This window comes from Bos javanicus, chromosome 26 (genome assembly GCF_032452875.1).
Source record: "Bos javanicus breed banteng chromosome 26, ARS-OSU_banteng_1.0, whole genome shotgun sequence".
Taxonomy (NCBI): domain Eukaryota; kingdom Metazoa; phylum Chordata; class Mammalia; order Artiodactyla; family Bovidae; genus Bos; species Bos javanicus.
Window position 1 is genome coordinate 9,238,937 of NC_083893.1, and position 15,318 is coordinate 9,254,254.

At 39.7% G+C, this 15,318-nt stretch overlaps 1 protein-coding gene across 4 annotated transcripts in view; it reads left to right on the forward strand.

Annotated features, from left to right (window-relative positions):
* The window catches only part of MINPP1 (multiple inositol-polyphosphate phosphatase 1), a 72,621-nt gene that overhangs the window by 36,124 nt on the left and 21,179 nt on the right, over positions 1 to 15,318 (forward strand). Inside the window, exons 5-6 of one of the 4 annotated variants that reach the window (XR_009733727.1) lie at positions 9 to 110; positions 755 to 836. The exons of 1 other annotated variant lie outside the window; for it this stretch is intronic. Coding sequence is in view for 2 of the 3 variants with exons in the window: in XM_061402703.1 (XP_061258687.1) it covers positions 755 to 1,148 (394 nt within the window). In the remaining variant the exon portion in view is untranslated. Of the gene's footprint in view, positions 1 to 8; positions 111 to 754; positions 5,128 to 15,318 lie in introns of those variants that run through there. 2 more of the 4 variants (XM_061402707.1, XM_061402703.1) reach the window with 2 other exon arrangements.

Here is a 15,318-nt window from a genome sequence, read left to right on the forward strand (position 1 = left end):
ATTGGCAGGTCGATTCTTTACCACTGAGCCACCAGGGAAGCCCTCCTGCTACTTTTAAAAGAAGTCTTTATCAGAGAAAAATCATAGAAAACTTGAAAGAAAATAAAAAGGTGACCTAGCTCATGTGTTGAAAGCTATTGTTTCTGGCAGTGTATAAACTCCATTCCCAACCACAGACATAGTTTATCAGCTAGAATAGGTTGTGTCTTTACCTTTTTGTGACTCTCTCACATTCGGTGACCAAGTCAGGTCTCATAAAACATTGAAGAATTATATGCATTACCATTCACTGTTCAGACTTGGTTTTAACCAAGAAATTTACTGAATAGTGTCCTAATTCCCTAAAGATGAAATAACATTTGAAATTCATTCTGACGAGCTCCAGAGAGTAATCAGTATTTACTAAGGGCCAGGTGCTCAGATTCATTCACAGAAAGGCAATACAGTTTTGAAATCCATATCAACTTGAAGTTCCCTTATCTAGCAGTAAAGACTCAGCTCTCTTTAAGCTTAAAGAATAATGTATGTGTTTTAGATAGATTTACAATATGCAGTGATCCAAAATTTTAAAATGTAATTTTAGTGCATAAAGTTCAGTTCTCTGCCACACAGAATTTAGCCATACTGTTGTTTATATAAAGATTTTTAAAAGATGAGAAGGTTTTGTGTTAATTCTAAGTGTGGTTATTATGTTAAATTGCTATGTATGTAGAAAATGTTTTATATGTATCTTTTTCTTTATTTCTCTTTTAAGTTCTCAACCAGTTTCCTCTCCAGTCGTCCTCCAGTTTGGCCATGCAGAGACCCTTCTTCCACTGCTTTCTCTCATGGGCTACTTCAAAGACAAGGAGCCCCTAACAGCCTACAATTACAAGGAGCAAATGCATCGGAAGTTCCGAAGTGGTCACATTGTACCCTATGCTTCAAACCTGATATTTGTGCTTTACCATTGTAGAAATGCTAAGACTCCTAAAGAAGAATTCCGAGTGCAGATGTTACTGAATGAAAAAGTGTTACCATTGGCTCACTCACAAGAAACTGTTTCTTTGTATGAAGATCTGAAGAACCACTATAAGGACATCCTTCAGAGTTGTCATACCAGTGAAGAATGTGAACTACCAAAGGTGAACACGTCTGATGAGCTATGAGTAACTGCCAAACATTTTTAATTCATCAGCAGTCTCCAGGGAGTGATTCCATGCTTGGAATAGGTGGGCAGTCCCTGGGTACAGAAAGCTTTAACATTTCTTGGATATTTCTGTTTTTTCAAAGAAGAATGTTTCTTTTTGAGTCTGGACGTGGATATGTAAGAAATGATCTTTCACTGAAGCAGCTCTCATGGGAAATCTGTTCGGAGATAACTGGTACTACATACATTTACAGAAATTAAATTCTTCCTACTTACGTAAGAAGTCTCACACTGAGATAGAACATGATTTCAAAATGATACACAGAAGTTTTGGAGTAACGAAATATTTTGTCATTTGGACAATCCATAACGCGACTGGACTAAGTCTAGGAACTTTACCAGCTGTGCTGCCATTCTTTATTTTTTCCTCAGGTAGCACAGTTCTAGTATTTTCTTCTTAATCAGAGCTATTATGATTCACTGGGAGTATCACTTTGGAAGAAATTAACATCTCTAGTTGAGAATTTGAAACAATATTAAGAAACAGTATGATTTAAAAGAACACCTTCACTGAAGGAAGACAAAAGTATAATAAAATGTCTTTGTTAAGAGTATTTATAAAGTATTTGAACACGATTTTAGTAATTCCCTTTAACCTCTTAGTAAGTCTTGAAAGGCCATTATTTAATTATTATCATACCTGTTTCACATATATAACTGGAAGAACAAAGAGGACCATTAGCAACAAGACAGAAGAATAGAATCAAACTTAAATCCATTGCTTTATGTGTTTTAAAAAATTGTCACTTTGCTTGTATTTGTATATTTTACTGTTATGTGAGATACAGCTTTTGAGGGTTTAATTTCTTTTTTGTTCTTTATTTTTGTAAAGACTGACTTCATACTGGTGGGCTTTCAGTTTCACATATGCTGCTGCTTAGTCACTCAGTCATGTCTGACTCTTTGTGACCTCATGGACTGTAGCCCACCAGGCTCCTCTGTCCATGGGATTCTCCAGGCAAGAATACTGGGGTGCGTTGCCATTCCCTTCTCCAGGGATTTTCCCGACCCAGGGATTGAACCTGGCTCCTCCTACATTACAGGCAGATTCTTTACCATCTGAGCCACAAGGGAAGACCTTTCACAGATATGAACCCATTTCAAAGCAATAGTTGTGAGTTCTATCAAATATCATAAAAGTAGTTTCTATAATAATAAACATAATTCTTATAACTTTACTACCAAGTTTTTTTCTGCTTTCCATATTGATACACAATCAATTCAGTTCAGGTCATTCGCTCAATTGTGTCCAACTTTTTGTGACCCCATGAACTGCAGCATGCCAGGCCTCCCTGTCCATCACCAACTCCCGGAGTCCACCCAAACTCATGTCCATCGAGTCGGTGATGTCATACAACCATCTCATCTCATCCTCTGTCGTCCCCTTCTCCTCTTGCCCTCAATCTTTCCCAGCATCAGGGTCTTTTCAAATGAGTCAGCTCTCTGCATCAGGTGGCCAAAGTATTGGAGTTTCAGCTTTAGCATCATTCCTTCCAATAAACACCCAGGACTGATCTCCTTTAGGATGGACTGGTTGGATCTCCTTGCAGTCCAAGGGATTCTCAAGAGTCTTCTCCAACACCACAGTTCAAAAGCATCAGTTCTTCTGCACTCAGCTTTCTTTATGGTCCAACTCTCACATCCATACATGACCACTGGAAAAACCATAGCCTTGACTAAACAGACCTTTGTTGGCAAAGTAATGTCTCTGCTTTTTAATATGCTGTCTAGGTTGGTCATAACTTTCCTTCTAAGGAGTAAGTGTCTTTTAATTACACAATCAGTAATTGATGATAAAAGGATAGCATTTCAGGCAGCTTTGACGAATCAGGCAATATAAGGACATTTTCTTCCAATAAAAATTTCTGGCGAGGAAGGCTCAAGAAGAAAGTAAATATATTTATTTGAAATTATGGCTGAATTGCATTGTTGTATGGCAGAAACCAACACAACATTGTAAAGCAATTTTCCTCCAATTAAAGAATAAAAAATTTCTTAGGTTTTCACTTATTAAGAATGGAAATCCATTTTGTTCAAAATCTAAAGTGTTACAACTGTATATTAAAATTATAAAAGAAGATGCAGAGATCATTGATCTGCAGATCAGATCAGATCAGTCACTCAGTCGTGTCCGACTCTTTGCGACCCCGTGAATCGCAGCACGCCAGGCCTCCCTGTCCATCACCAACTCCCGGAGTTCACTGAGACTCAAGTCCATCGAGTCAGTGATGCCATCCAGCCATCTCATCCTCTGGCGTCCCCTTCTCCTGCCCCCAATCCCTCCCAGCATCAGAGTCTTTTCCAATGAGTCAACTCTTCACATGAGATGGCCTAAGTACTGGAGTTTCAGCTTTAGCATCATTCCTTCCAAAGAAATCCCAGGGCTGATCTTCAGGATGGACTGGTTGGATCTCCTTGCAGTCCAAGGGACTCTCAAGAGTCTTTTCCAACACTACGGTTCAAAAGCATCAATTCTTCGGCGCCATTGATCTTCAACTGAGTGATGTTCACAGAATAGATGATTAGCTGATAAATACTACTGATGCATCAATACACTGCTGATTATTCCTACAAAGGTCTGATTTTAATCATTTTTTTTAGGAATTTGTCTAAGGCAGACAAGAGAACAGTATAATGAGCATTCATGCCCATCATACTGTTTTAGCAAAATTAACATTGTATCATTTGGTTTAGATCAAATAAGAAGAATTGAAGACTTTTGTATGTCTTCCTGATGCTTTTCCCTCACTGCCTGCCTATAGGTAACCACCAACATATGAAGTTCAGTATTCACCATTCTACTGCATGCTTGACTCTGAAATTTTATAGTATTGTGGGAATTTAAACTTTTCTATAAAAAGGACTTCATTGTGCGTATCATTCTTGAATAATTGATTTAATTGCTGTATTTGTTTTTCAAGACTTTTTGATCATTTATCACAAATCAACAATATCAGTTCATGAGTCATGTACTTTTTATGTACAAACACTAAACTCAGACTGTGAGCATGTTAAAGTTGAATAAGCCTAGTTTTTCTTTCAAGGGTGTTATCTTAAGACCTTACAACAAATTTACTTGATGTCTGGAACATTAAATAATTTGATTCATGAAGTTTTCGTAGACTATTGAAGTTTTATAGAAATTGTTTAATTTATTATTTATTGTTAAGTAGAACCATATAGTTATCATTGTAGTTTTTGGTATGTAAACTATTTCAGGATAGAGGGTGAGTGTAGTCCATTTTTGTTAATGTTACAGAGGCTGTGACATTTTTCTGGTGCTATTATTCTCACTTAGGAAGTACCCGAAACTGAATAATCTTATGATAAGAGCAAAAGGTCTTATCTAGGATAGGATATATAAAAAGTTGAATGCTGAAAAATAACCTTTGGCCAACAAGAATTCATTCATGATAGGTGACCACTTTACTCAGTTAAACCAAAATGTAATCACTATCGGTTCTGAGATTTTGGTCAATTAATAAATAGCCTATGAACATTCGTCATTTTCTGTTCATAGTCTACAACTTGATGTGTGCAGTGTGTTTGTCTTTACTCTTTTTTTATAGTCATTTTATCATTTTGAAGTTTCTGCTCTCCAGCACATAACCCTGCACTTGAAACTGTCTTTGTATATAATCTTGATCTTAATTTTAACACTGAAAGCAGAGTTCAACTTGTAAAGGAAAAGGAGCTTCATTTTTTTCAGGCAAAAATCAAATTTTATATCTTTAAGTGCTTTCCTTTTGTAAACTGCAGAATTGATACATGACCTTAAATATCTGGGAGTTACATACAACCAAACCAGAATTTGTAAGTATAAATTTTTGGAATGTATTTCTTTAAGGTGGTATTTCATACAGTTCATTAATGATCCTTGGAATCTGGACTATTCTGCCAAATGTAAACTGAAAATAAATATTTGCATTACAATGTAATTTGCCTTTTATCTAGCTCTTCTCCTGAACTTACCCAGTCTCTTAAGTCTCATAGAATCACAGATCACTGAGTTCTCTATTCTTCTGTCACTTACTTAAGCATTTCCTTCCACTCACCTATCAGCTTAACCTGCCCTTAAGCACCTTCACATCAGTCTATTAAGCTATTTTTTAATTGGTGTATGTGTATGTGTGTGAGGAGAGAGAGAAGAAAAAGAAGGAATGAGTATTTTTGAGAAAATTCCACAGCAGGAAAAAAGATGTCATATTATTCTAGTTAAAAGAATTGCAGTTTGGGCTTCATACCTGGCAGATTAGGAGGCAGTTAACTAACGTTCAAACTTCATTTTATCATTACTGGAGTAATACACTTTAAGATAGAAGGATTCTTAAATGTATTATTTCTAAAACTGGCCTCAGTTTAACACCATCCCTGTACTATTCCCAGATGCTGAGCCATTCTTTAGACCCAAGCAGTTTATGCTCACACTTGTTTGTTGTTGCGCTGGCAGAACAAATAATTATTCATTAGAATGATAGCCTTCAACGTTTAATAGTACTCCTAGTATATAATGAGAACATTTTGCTAACATATTTTACATCATTTATGAAGTAGCTAATGTGAAAATTGGGGTTCCCAGTGGTAAAGAATCTGCCTGCCAACGTAAGGAGACATGGGTGCAATCCCCGGTTCGGGAAGATCCCCTGGAGAAGGAAATGACAACCCACTCTAGCGTTCTTCCCTGGGAAATCCTATGAATAGAAGAGCCTGGCAGGCTAGTCTGTGGGGTTGCAAAAGAGTCAAACATGACTTAGCAACTAAACAACAACAAACAATATGGAGAATTAAGTTGGGATTTATTGATTGTTTTTTTTCATTAGAGTTCATTCTACCAATATTGGTTCTGAACGTTAATAATTTGGGTGCTTTTAGAAACTTTTTCAGTGAACAATCTTATCCTGGAAAAAAAATCCCAGCTTTGATGTAAATTATAAAAATGTATACTTGTGAACCATATCTTGGAATACACACAGATGAGAGAGTTCTGCTGATAACAAACATGCCTAATTGGAGATAGGAAGAACATCAACCATGCTCTAGCTATAGTTTCTCTTCCTTTGAGCAGCCCTTAGTTTCTTTTTCTTATAAGTGTTTTTCTTTTCCTTGCTTTCCTGAGAAGCTTAGACTAGTCTTTGGAAGACAAAAAAGTGCTTTTTTTCCTTCCGTCTGCAGCATTACTCCTTGAAATTATCTGTCACTCTTTGCATCATGGAGACTTGCTGAGGGCCTGGTTTCCTAATTTGACTATTTTAGGTAGAGTTGTGTAGCCTCCTAAGTTCTGTCCATGGTGGGAAACTACAGTTGCGTTTCACAGCTTTGATTGCTACTGTACTAGATAACTGAGAAGAGTCTGAGGAGAAATACTGAACTCCTTGGGCAGAAGTCTGAAGAAATGAGAAACAACCTGCATTTTCCTTGCCGAGAAAAACAATGGGTGAAGCTCCCAGATGTAGATAGGAAATCAGAAGTAGCTGGGATTCTAAATCCACTTGGATCTGGTTGCAATGCTTCAGGTCTTTCTAGGAAGGGAAATGGAGTAGAGCATTATGGGACTTCTTCAAACCATGTTAGTTTTTGCCTCAGTCACTGCTGGAGGTAGGCAGTTAAATAGAACTTCCTTTTCAAGTCTAGGCCTAGATCTTAAAAAAAAACAATTATGACTAGAAGACAGTTCTCTACCCTATGGGCCTGCATGAGCTTCAAAACACTTTGTTTTTTTTTTTTAAAGACAGGTCTAAAAGCTCTTTGGTTACTAAATATTTAAAAAGGACTACTATTGATAGGCTCCCCTGGTGGCTCAGATGTTAAAGAATCTGCTTGCAGTACGGGAGACCCAGCTTCAATCCCTGGGTTGGTAAGATCCCGTAGAGAAGGAAATGGTAACCCACTCCAGTATTCTTGTCTGGAGAAGTCCATGGACAGAGGAGCCTGGTGGGCTACAGCCCATGGGGTCACTAAGTGTCAGACACAACTGAGTGACTAACACAGTTTTACAGTATAGGTATATGCATTTGTTTGTATTTGCCCAAACAGAATGTGTAAAGCTAGTCTTAAGAGAAAAATCATTGTAATTCTCAATACTCAGCCATGTACTTGATGTTAACTGGTTATCTATAAAATAAATCATTTGTGTGAAATAACAATTGCCCTTGAGTACAGGGAATATCTACACCTGCCAAGTACTGTATACAAGTACTTTACCTGTTACTCCATTTAATCTTCATTATAGACTATGAAGTTCATAGTATGAAGCCTGTTTTGCAGATGAGGGAATTGAAATGGAAGATGAAAGTACTGTTTTGTTTTGTTTTACACTTTATGCTCTATTCAAATGCTGTATCAGTGGTAACAGTGGAATTTTGACTTCATTCATTTGGGGCACTTTGGCATGCAAATTGTTTTAAGTAATGCAACTGATTGTAAACCACTTCAGTCTCTTGACACTGCCCACCACTGGGGGGAAAAGTGCTTTTGAAGATGCTGCCACCCTCTGTCCTTCTCTGTAGCCATTAGCTATAATTGCTTAGGTCAAAAAAGTTGTATGCTTAGCAGGAAATGGAAAGAAGACAAAAGTCTAAGCAGAGCTTTGTATGTAACCATTTCCAGGACAAATCAATTTATATCTCCAGGCTCAGCTCACTGTACCATGCACCTGGTATACAAGGCTTTCTGAGTTAATCAGGAGGGTGGGGCAGGTTAGTAGCTGTATTACAATCCATCCCTTAGAATTGCATTTGTAGCATTTCCAAGGATAACACATTCAGACCTTATTGGAGATTCTAAATTGTATGAATTACAGGATAATGGTAACTACAATTATATTGTGTACTTATTTTCCTTTCCACTGCTTTAAAGCAGTTCCTTAGCCTCATGCCCTTGACTCATCCCTGGAGTCCATAAAGCCAAGCTCATTGAGCACACTTTGAATAGTGGTAGCTGGCAGATGCTTTGGCCGAAATCCATGATGAGGAATGCTAGGGAATGACAAAGGCAAGGCTTTGCTGCAAGTTGCACGAGTGTCATGCCATGTTTATGGCCTCTGCCCCACTTCATCATGTAATGACCATCATTGCAATAACAATGTGTTTTACAGCAAACACCACATGACCAGTTGTATGTCAGTAGAATCTTGTAAAGGACAAAAGGAAAGATATAAACATCTGAATGCAGAGTTAAGGAATAGCAAGAAGAGATAAGAAAGCCTTCTTCAGCGATCAATGCAAAGAAATAGAGGAAAACAACAGAATGGGAAAGACTGGAGATCTCTTCAAGAAAATTAGAGATACCAAGGGAACATTTCATGCAAAGATGGGCTCGATAAAGAACAGAAATGGTATGGACCTAACAGAAGCAGAAGATGTTAAGAAGACGTGGCAAGAATACATAGAACAACTGTACAAAAAAGAGCTTCACGACCCAGATAATCACGATGGTGTGATCACTCACCTAGAGCCAGACATTCTGGAATATGAAGTCAATTGGGCCTTAGAAAGCATCACTATGAACAAAGCTAGTGGAGGTGATGGAATTCCAGTTGAGCTATTTCATATCCTCAAAGATGATGCTGTGAAAGTGCTGCACTCAATATGCCAGCAAATTTGGAAAACTCAGCAGTGGCCACAGGACAGGAAAAGGTCAGTTTTCATTCCAATCCCAAAGAAAGGCAATGCCAAAGAATGCTCAAACTACCACACAATAGCACTCATCTCACACGCTAGTAAAGTAATGCTCAAAATTCTCCAAGCCAGACTTCAGCAATACATGAACCGTGAACTTCCAGATGTTCAAGCCGGTTTTAGAAAAGGCAGAGGAACCAGAGATCAAATTGCCAACATCAGCTGGATCATCGAAAAAACAAGAGAGTTTCAGAAAAACATCTATTTCTGCTTTATTGACTATGCCACAGCCTTTGACTGTGTGGATCACAATAAACTGTGGAAAATTCTTCAAGAGATGGGAATACCAGACCACCTGACCTGCCTCTTGAGAAACCTATATGCAGATCAGTGCCGGGAGCCGGCGAGAGGCACTCCACTCATGGCAAAGGTCATGAGGAAGGAGGCTCGGCATACGCAAAGGCAGGATCGAGCCTCAGGAGTCCCCCTGGATATTCTCGAGCATCTAACCCCAAAAAACCAGAGTCTGCCTACTTTATTGCTTTGTGCTCTCACCTCTGACTTTATTGGGGGCTGTCCCCCACCACCATCTCGCTCTCTCTGATAAAGAGTTAATTTACAGCTCCAGTTAATAAGTTCCTGGGCATTAGGAGTGTTTAAATCTAAACCCCTCGGATAGCTCTCTAACTCGCCTGACAAGTTTACCCGGACTCCTACAACTATGCATACGATTGTTTACAGTCTCTCAGTCTCAAGAGGCACGGGAAGCTTAAGATATTCAAATAGCTTAGAGCCTCTCAGAGAGTTAGAAACTGTCAGAATAAAACTAGTAAAGGATTTCATTGATGAGCCAATGCTTGCTGCCAAGTTTCCACATCCCCTGTATTGTATCATTGAATGTGTATTAATTAATATAGTTGGTATGTAGAAAAAATAAGTAGTGGCCTTGGTGTTAGCAACTTTAGACCCTCAAGGTAATAAATTCTTTCCTTTGTTGTAAACCCACTGCACCTCTGCCCTATAGGAATGCAACTTTATCTAACACCTCCGGAGGATGGCGCCAAACCTTAAAATAATTACTCTTAGAAAAAATAAGTCTTACAGTTGACAAACCTTTGTCAAGAGTCATAAAATGTTAATAGGCCTTCTGGCCAGAAGATGATGTAAATCACTTAAACCGTTTGTATACGATAAATTTGCAGGAAAGAAACCCTGGTTTCGATAAGGATCAAAGACTGCTGACTTTGTATGATTTCACATCCCTTATTATCCTCTATGTGCAACTTAGGGTATAAAAGCCCCTGTTGAAAATAAAGCTACTGGCCTTGCTCACCAAAGCTTGGTCTCCCCATGTCATTCTTTCTTTTCATATTCCGGCTGAAGTTTCCATCTGGAACGTGAAGGTCCTCTGCAACCATTTATTTGCCTGGGCTTCTAAGACCCACTCGAGAAGGTGTCTAAGGTGGGGCACCTTCCGCTGTTCGAGAGGGCGCCTGTGGCCTCCGTGGTCAGAGCTAACCTGGTGTCACAGGTTATATTGATTTTCCGCGTAAACCAAGCTACTCAGCCTCTTTTATCCACTGAATTTTCCTACTGAGCTATCCTCATGCTATTAGTCTTTATATCTCTAATTAATATTTAAATAAATCACCGATGCCATCTCTCCTTCGAATACCCTGGATCAGCCAGGGCTGGACCCCGGCAGATCAGGAAGCAACAGTTAGAACTGGACATGGAACAACAGACTGGTTCCAAATAGGAAAAGGAGTACATCAAGGCTGTATATTGTCACCCTGCTTATTTAACTTCTATGCAGAGTACATCATGAGAAACGCTGGACTGGAAGAAGCACAAGCTGGAATCAAGATTGCCGGGAGAAATATCAATAACCTCAGATATGCAGATGACACCACGCTTATGGCAGAAAGTGAAGAGGAACTAAAGAGCCTCTTGATGAAAGTGAAAGAGGGGAGTGAAAAAGTTGGCTTCAAGCTCAACATTCAGAAAACGAAGATCATGGCATCTGGTCCCAGCACTTCATGGGAAATAGATGGGGAAACAGTGGAAACAGTGTCAGACTTTATTTTGGGGGGCTCTAAAATCACTGCAGATGGTGATTGCAGCCATGAAATTAAAAGACGCTTACTCCTTGGAAGGAAAGTTATGACCAACCTAGATAGCATATAAAAAGCAGGGACATTACTTTGCCAACAAAGGTCCGTCTAGTCAAGGCTAAGGTTTTTCCAGTGGTCATGTATGGATGTGAGAGTTGGACTGTGAAGAAGGCTGAGAGCTGAAGAATTGATGCTTTTGAACTGTGGTGTTGGAGAAGACTCTTGAGAGTCCCTTGGACTGCAAGGAGATCCAACCAGTCCATCCTAAAGGAGATCAGCCCTGGGTGTTCTTTGGAAGGAATGATACTAAAGCTGAAACTCCAGTACTTTGGCCACCTCATGTGAAGAGTTGACTCATTGGAAAAGACTCTGATGCTGGGAGGGATTGGGGGCAGGAGGAGAAGGGGACGACAGAGGATGAGATGGCTGGATGGCATCACCGACTCGATGGACGTGGGTTTGGGTGAACTCTGGGAGTTGGTGATACACAGGGAGGTCTGACATGCTGCAGTTCATGGGGTCGCAAAGAGTCGGACACGACTGAGCGACTGAACTGAACTGAACCGAGAATCTTATTACATACAAATATTGCCCCAAAATATTTCCCAATCTGAGGATCTGAAGATAAAACTTAATCCCTCTGTGGTTGTTAGCATAACTGATGCCATCTTGGGCCCTTACTGTTTCTCCCTCCGCTGACCCTACCCAGTACTATACTGTACAGTGAACCACTTCTCTGTCATTAAGGGCTTTGTATCAGATAGTTAATAGGTATTGTTTAATAATGAACAGGACCAGGTGGCCTCTATTCTCTGTTAGTCCCCAAGCAATGATGAAAACCTTCGCTGATAAATTCCTGGTGCCCAGGAGATTAGTTTCCCATTCGTGAATCTTGACTTAGGAATGCTTGTCCTGTTTCCAAGTACCTACCTCATATCCTAGGTTAACTATAAAATTATCCCAGTGGTCTCCTGATAATGCAGAGTACAGCTGTGAATGTCTCTGGATTATCCACCTGATCCCTTCCCACCCTGTAAGTTACCCTACAGGTAAAGTCAAATGACTCATTGATTACACAGAGCTGCCTGCTTGGCATTTTGTTCTCAAGATGCCTTCTGTTTGGTGGACACTGCGTTCCTTCCATCCTCCAATAATTGGCAAGCCAGGCAGTAAACTGGAAACAATGCAGGAATGAATAAAGGGGCCATGCTAGGGGAAAGCCCATTATTCACAGGGAAAATCCCAGGCTGGCAAGCTACTTCCACAGAGGGTGACCTGGCTAGGTTTATGGAACGCCAGGCATTGCGTGAGTACAGGGACGCGCGGACAAGGCTCCAAAGGGCAAATAGCTAGATATATTAACGAAAATGGTGGGAAATCAAAAGTGGAAAAAAAAAAAATGAGCAAACACTTGGTTGTTACATGGCTTTGTTATGGGCTGTAAGTACTAGCACAGAAAAGGAATTACAGCTCAGCAGGAAACTAAGTAAGACTAAAGGCACTGCCTTTAGGGAGGGATGTCTGGACAGCATGTTCTGCCCCCCGGGCCATTACATCAAAATAACCACGGGAAGAACGTATTGAAATGGTTGCATTTTACATGATTAAAGTGCAGAGCTGTAGGCTCCCCCATTCAAAGGTGAGGACTATTATTTTGCAGGAGAATTGAGACCCCAGAGGTGGGGTCTTAACTAAATGGCCTGTGTTTTAGGACATAACTAAAACATAGGCCACTAGGAATCGGAAATAATTGAGGTGAGATCCTTAAGAGCTGAAAACAACTAAGTGGGAATATTCCTCTGCTGAATTAGTAGCATTAGCCGTCAGGTTTAAAACCAAATTGTAGGGGGAAATTTCCAGCTTTAGTGTTGCATTTATAGGATGCTTGAGGAGGTGGTATTAAATGGATCAGAAATGTCTCCAGAGGTCTGGGTTACAGTGCATCCTGCCCTCTGGCAACATTTGCATGCATTTGGGGTGGGCAAAAACTGACAGCACGTTGCCAACCTGATTGAATGGATACGTGCAGGTAGTATATACCTGGCTTGGCCAAATGAGGGAGAGATGCTGTTCCTCCCTTTCTGGGCATTTATGGAAGAGCTACGAGAAATAATGAGTTCCTCTTCTGAACCTCCTGTTAGATGTATGTTGGGCCCTTTCAATCTATTCACCTGTAAACTGATCCTCCAGGTCTCTTCACAGCCTTTTTATATATTTTTCAACCCTTTGCCTCTCGCTGCTTTCTAATTTCCATACTAGTATCTAGCCTAGAGTTTACCCTGTATGGTGAGGTCTTTTTGTTTTGTTTTTTAATTTTATTACTACTTTTTAAAAACTTCAAGACTACTTAAAAATAATTCCCAGTACTTCTAAGTGGTTATTTTTCGTATTCACCTGTTTTATTTCTTTTTGTTTCATCTTTTGTTGTTCTTTTAAAATGAAAGTTAACCTTCAGTTTGTCTCTTTGGGTATTCTAAATATCTATTTTAAAGTTTTTGTCATCCTATAACATAAAATTATTTATCCAGGATGAATTCATGTTCTTGTTATTGATTTTATTGTTTGTTTTTCTTTTCTAAATTAGATTTCTTTTCATTTGAAATGTCTTTGGCTTTAGCGTAGAAGTTGTGTTTATTTATGTCTTTTTCTTCTTTTCCTCTTTTTCCTTTTTTCAATCTTTCTATCCTTACCTCTGTTTAGTGGTTTTGCAGTTGCTGTAGTCTAGATACCCAGCCTAAATCCATGTCTCATAATGATATTTGGGGATCTCCTATATCATCAAGCCATTCGTAAGCACAGGCACTGTCTTCCTGACTCCTGGATCCACTGTCCCCTGGTCCCTGACCTGCTGCAGCCTGCGCTTCCTCCTAGGCCATGTCTCCTAGAAATGGCTGTACCACAGTTTGTTTTTTCCATCTTTTGAAATCCTTTGTTTTAACCAGTAAATAATTTCCCATCTCATTTAGAATATTTTTGGTCTATGTACAATAGAAAGGTTGTCATGTGTTTGAGAACAAAACAAAAGCCCTAGACAGAAGCCCAGTCCTGCAGTCTAGTGTGACCTCTACAACTGACAAGCTATGTGACTTGAAGAGGGTCACTTAGCTTCTTCACATTACACCTTTTTATTTTCACCTGGGAAATGAAGAGAGTTCCAGAGAGAGTATGTTCATGATAGAAAACAAGAAAACACTTACATCATGAAGTCTGGAGGATATGTACCCTCTTTGAATTCTGTTCTTTATTTTCAAATACAAAGTGTCCTGGTTAGTGGAATTTCAATTTCCCCAAGCTAAAATATAAGCATGTTAATGTAAGTCAATTTATTTTTTATAGATCATGGGGATAAATGAATAGGAATCTTAAGGAGCAGCTCAAAAAAAAACCAGGCTCTATGATGATTTAGTGGAGTCTGTCCTGAGCTTTCCATGGATTCTGCAGCTCCATTTGGGGACCAACATAGTATAGCTGATGACTGGGACTGGTCTGGAAAGGAAGTGTCTGGTGGAGCATCTTTTTGTTGTTTCTAGAACCTGGTCTCACTTCAGCTCATGACACTTGAGTGGATTATTATTGGTCTCAGCTACTCTTATATGAAAACCTTCCTGCTTGGGATGTCAAGCAGGCAAATCATTTCCTAAAGCAAACAAGTACAGACTATCTACCTGAATCTCTTCTGGTCTGGTGCAAGCCCAGTCAAGATCAAAACTTAATTTTCTATTTGGAGCCAAAGGACAGTCCAGTGACAGAAATGTGAGGTTTGTAATAACTTGGAACTGAGAGGGAAGGCCTGAGACTTTGTGCCTTGAGTTAAAATCTAAAGAGGCTTTGGGAGAACAGAACCCACTGGGGTCAGCAGGACCACTGCTTTTGACCTTGATGCTGACAAAAGTGAAACTAGGAAAAGCAATCAAAAACATATCTCCTCTCTTGATATCCTCTGTTATTTGCCAGCTCTGGAACCTCAAACCTGTCTTCTGGTCCCTCTCTTCCCCTCTTTCACACCCTGTCCTCAGGAAGCTGCAAGGTAGAGGGCAAAATCATTAACATGAAGGGAAGGAGTCAAGTTCTGAGGAAAAGGGCAAGTTTGAGGTGCACAGGGTCTAGGGCTTGAATGCTCTTTTTGGTTATCATTGACTTCTAAACTGGGATGCATGGGTTTCAGCATCTGGAATAAGTGCCCAGCACATAATAGGAGCTTACAAATGAGGAGAATAGAACAAGTTAAAGTTCTGAGCCAGCTGTGGTGATTGCTCTTGGCTCTGTCTTCTGAGGGTTTCCCTGGTGGTTCAGATAGTAAGGAATCTGCCTGCAATGGAGACCCAGGTTCAGTCCCTCGGTCTGGAAGATCCCCTGGAGAAGGAAATGGCAACCCACTCCAGTATTCTTGCCTGGGAAA